Source organism: Malurus melanocephalus, unplaced genomic scaffold, assembly GCF_030028575.1.
Source record: "Malurus melanocephalus ecotype Western Australia unplaced genomic scaffold, MMel_1.1 scaffold_509, whole genome shotgun sequence".
NCBI classification, from domain to species: domain Eukaryota; kingdom Metazoa; phylum Chordata; class Aves; order Passeriformes; family Maluridae; genus Malurus; species Malurus melanocephalus.
In genome coordinates, this window is record NW_026623741.1 from 465300 (window position 1) to 469657 (window position 4358).

At 56.1% G+C, this 4358-nt stretch overlaps 1 protein-coding gene across 1 annotated transcript in view; it reads left to right on the forward strand.

Annotated features, from left to right (window-relative positions):
• The window catches only part of ITGB4 (integrin subunit beta 4), a 31619-nt gene that overhangs the window by 11161 nt on the left and 16100 nt on the right, over positions 1-4358 (forward strand). Inside the window, exons 12-17 of the mRNA XM_057381420.1 lie at positions 348-424; positions 1035-1246; positions 1758-1861; positions 2950-3048; positions 3730-3856; positions 3948-4210. Of these exons, the coding sequence (XP_057237403.1) occupies positions 348-424; positions 1035-1246; positions 1758-1861; positions 2950-3048; positions 3730-3856; positions 3948-4210 (882 nt within the window). The remainder of the gene's footprint in view (positions 1-347; positions 425-1034; positions 1247-1757; positions 1862-2949; positions 3049-3729; positions 3857-3947; positions 4211-4358) is intronic.

The following is a 4358-nucleotide window of genomic DNA, read 5'->3' on the forward strand; positions in this document are numbered from 1 at the left end:
TCCTCCTCGTCCTCGTCCTCCTCGTCCTCCTCCTCCTCGTCCTCCTCCTCCTCGTCCTCCTCCTCCTCGTCCTCCTCCTCCTCGTCCTCCTCCTCCTCGTCCTCCTCCTCCTCGTCCTCCTCCTCACCAGCCTGAGGTGGGAATGTGCTGACCGGTGCCTGTGGGTTCAGCTCGACCCCTCAGCGATGCTCAGCCTGGCCAAAATCTCCATCGCTGCCTGCTCTGTCCTGTGGCAGAGCTCGGTCTCTGAGGCAAAACTTTGCCCCAGATCTGTCCTTCTAATTCCTGGAATGGTTTTGGGGGCAGCCAGGCCCATTCAGCAGCGCCTCTCCTCTCTTCTCTCGCAGCAACAAGAGCTGGACTCGCCCAAGTGTAGCTTCCACGGGGATTTTGTCTGCGGACAGTGCATCTGCCACCCGGGCTGGTAAGGACCGTGTCCAGATCCACCCCCTCCCAGGGATCCCACTGGTTTTAGGGTCCCACTGTGACACTGATGCCTAAAACAAGGCTCATCTGAAACAGAGGCCAGACAAAATTAAGAGAAATAAAAGCAGACAAGTTTTATCCAGGCCTACTGGTACATTATGRGCAGACAAAGCCTCCTTCTGAGGCTACAAACCCAAAATGGACCCTGAATTATGAGATCTTCACCTTTTGTAAGTTCTGTCTCATTAACATATTGGGCCTCAATTCTCCAATGACACCTTTAGGTGATGAGGTGCCAACCACCCCAAACTTGCTTCCCCCAGTTCTCTGTGGTTTCCATATTTTGGGGCTCTGAGGCAGCGAAGTGTCCTTGGATTTCAGGCTGAGAGAGGAATTGTTTTGGGTTGGTTTTGGGTCTAAAGATGCCCTTTTTTGTTGTTTGGGTCTAAAGATGGGAGAACAGGAGCTTTAGTGCTGTGCACTGAAGAAATACAAGAATACAGATACATGAAAACACAAAAACTAAAAATCCTAAGGCATCAACACAGGCTCCTGCCCTGGGCTCTGCGCTCTGTCCCCGCCTTTCTCAGCCCCATCTCTGTCCCCAGGCGAGGGGACACGTGTGACTGCTCCCCAGCATCGTCCCCCAACAACGAAGCGTGTGTGCGGCCAGGGGACACAGAGCCGTGCTCGGGCCGGGGCGAGTGCCTGTGCGGCCGCTGCCAGTGCTACTCCGAGGGACGGAGCCTGCGCTTCGACGGCGCCTTCTGCGAGTTCGAYGTCCTGCAGTGCCCGCGCACCTCCGGCTTTCTCTGCAATGGTGAGAACATCCAGAGTGCCAGCTGGCCATGGGCAGGGTGTCCTGGGCTGGTGGCACTGGCACAGAGGGACTGAGTGACCAGGGATGGGCTGTGGCGACTGCGCTCTTGCAGACGTGCAGGGAGGATGCTGTGGAGTCTCTCTGCAGCCCCTTTGCACCCCAAAAGAAAGCCTCTCTGCAGCCCTTTAGCACCCCAAAAGAAAGCCTCTCTGCAGCCCCTTCACACCCCAAAAAGAAACCTCTCTGCAGCCCCTTTGCACCCCAAAAAGAAGCCTCTCTGCAGCCCCTTCACACCCCAAAAAGAAGCCTCTCTGCAGCCCCTCTGCACCCTGAAAAGAAGTGTCTCTGCAGCCCCTTTGCACCCCAAAAGGAGCCTCTCTGCAGCCCATTTTCACCCTAAAAAAGAGCCTCTCTGCAGCCCTTTTGCACCCCAGAGAAAGAGGGGGAGCCACACTCAGGGCTGGAGGTGCTGCCTGGCACTGAACCCCCATAATCCCTCCTCTCTCCCCAGACCGTGGCCGCTGCTCCAGGGGCGCCTGTGTGTGCGAGAATGGCTGGGAGGGCCCGGGCTGTGAATGTCCCACCAGCAACGACACCTGCATCGACAGCCGAGGGGTAGGTGCTGCCCTTGCCAGAGGGCACCAATCCTGGCATGGAAATTGTGGCAAATTGATGCAGCAATCACCCCGATGTTGGAATCTTGGGGCTGCTGGGGTGTCTCGCTGAGTCCCAGAGCCGCTGTGTGCCTGCATCACTCCTGATGCTTATGTCTGGCTTATCTAAAACAGAGGCTGGACAAANTCTGCAGCCCCTCTGCACCCTGAAAAGAAGTGTCTCTGCAGCCCCTTTGCACCCCAAAAGGAGCCTCTCTGCAGCCCATTTTCACCCTAAAAAAGAGCCTCTCTGCAGCCCTTTTGCACCCCAGAGAAAGAGGGGGAGCCACACTCAGGGCTGGAGGTGCTGCCTGGCACTGAACCCCCATAATCCCTCCTCTCTCCCCAGACCGTGGCCGCTGCTCCAGGGGCGCCTGTGTGTGCGAGAATGGCTGGGAGGGCCCGGGCTGTGAATGTCCCACCAGCAACGACACCTGCATCGACAGCCGAGGGGTAGGTGCTGCCCTTGCCAGAGGGCACCAATCCTGGCATGGAAATTGTGGCAAATTGATGCAGCAATCACCCCGATGTTGGAATCTTGGGGCTGCTGGGGTGTCTCGCTGAGTCCCAGAGCCGCTGTGTGCCTGCATCACTCCTGATGCTTATGTCTGGCTTATCTAAAACAGAGGCTGGACAAAGCTAAGAGAATAAAAAGCTGTTCTATTTATTGAAGGGCCTTCAGGTACATTCAGGGCGGTCACAGCCCACCCAAAATGGACACTGTGTTGYGCTTTATCAGTTTTATCAATTTGCACATCGGGGCTGAATCCTCCAATTGCAGCTGCAGCCAATGCAGTCATTCACTCCAACTTGGCTCCCCCAATTCTCTGTTGTTTCCATCTCTTGGGGCCTGGCMCASGGAGGTGTCCTTGAGTTTGGGGCTGCAAAGGAATTGTTTTGTGTAAAAATGGGAGAGCAGGAGCTCAGCACTGTCTGTGGAGTCTGGAGTTAAACACTGAAGAATTCCAGGGTTACAGAGACATGGAAATAKAGAARMTGAAATCCTAAGGCATCACTCTCAGACACCGACTGTCACCTCTCCTCTCCCAGGGCATCTGCAACAACCACGGGAGGTGTGAATGTGGCAGATGCATCTGTGACATGGCTTCGCTGTACACCAGCTCCACCTGTGAAATCAGCTACTCCCTGGTGAGTCCCCACGGGTTTGTCACTTATTCCAACTCGGAGACTCCGGGAGAGAGGCAAAGCAGAGATGAAGGCACATCTCAGTGAGGAGCAGAATCCTGAGCAAAGGTTATTCTCACCTGTGCTGTGGCAGGAAGGCTGGAAAAAGCCTCATTTCACAGAATCCCAGCCTTGTTTAGGTTGGAAGGGACCTTGGAGCTCATCTGGTTCCAGCTCCCCTGCCATGGGCAGGGATACCTTCCACTAGACCAGTTTGCTYAGGGTCCCATCCAACCTGGCCTGAACACATTGGATTTCCCCATGGACAAACCTGGGCTCATCCCACAGTGGGAATGGAGAAAACCAGCTTGGCTTGGTTTTGAAAAGGCCACCAAAACCCTTGGAGATGATCTAATTACTGCCCAAGTACAGGCTGTTGGTATAAGAGATTTTGGAGCTGGCTGGGCTTATAAATCCTTTATTAGTTGCCTGTTTTAAGTAATTCCTCTTTTTGACCTGGACCTTGCCCTGGCTCTGGGCTGAGGATGCAGTGCTGTGTTTTCAGTAATTCCTCTTTTTGACCTGGACCTTGCCCTGGCTCTGGGCTGAGGATGCAGCACTGCCTCTCCAGCTCTGCCTTGCAGAGGCTGTGTCCACTCTTGCCCCCGTGGGCTGTCCCTGACCACCCCACCCCACATGTCCCAGGGCTTCCAGGCCGTGTGTGAGAGCATCCGGGACTGCGTCCGCTGCCAGACCTGGGGATCGGGCAGCCTGAAAGGGAACTGCAGCTCGTGCCATCTCCAGATCCAGATGGTGGAGGAGCTGAAGAAAGGTACTGTGAGAAGCAGAGCTGGGCGCAGAGCCTGCTCCCYGAGTCTCTCCTGGCYCTGGTGGCCTCACASCCRTGTCCCCTGTCCCCACAGAGGAGGCTGGTGAGTACTGCTCCTTCCAGGATGAGGATGATGACTGCACCTACCACTACACCCTGGAGGGAGACCCCAGCGTCCTCCCCAACACCACYGTCCGTGTGCAGAAGAACAAAGGTGAGCAGGGAGCCGGGAGGAGCAGGGGATGTCCATCCTGGGGTCTGGATCAGAGTGACCAGCTCCACAGTGCCTCCAGCCCCTGCTTTGTCCCTTGGCTGTGGACCTGGGCAGGGTCACAGCACCGCCCTGCCCACCATGCTGTGTGACACGGGTGGGTGACACTGGCTGTCATACAAACTGTGAGGGGTGGAGGGTGGCACCCTCAGAGAGATTTTAAAATCAGAGCCTTCCCCTGGTGGGCAGGGGTCACTGCAAGGTACTGCACAGCCCTTTGGGGTGGCCAGGTGT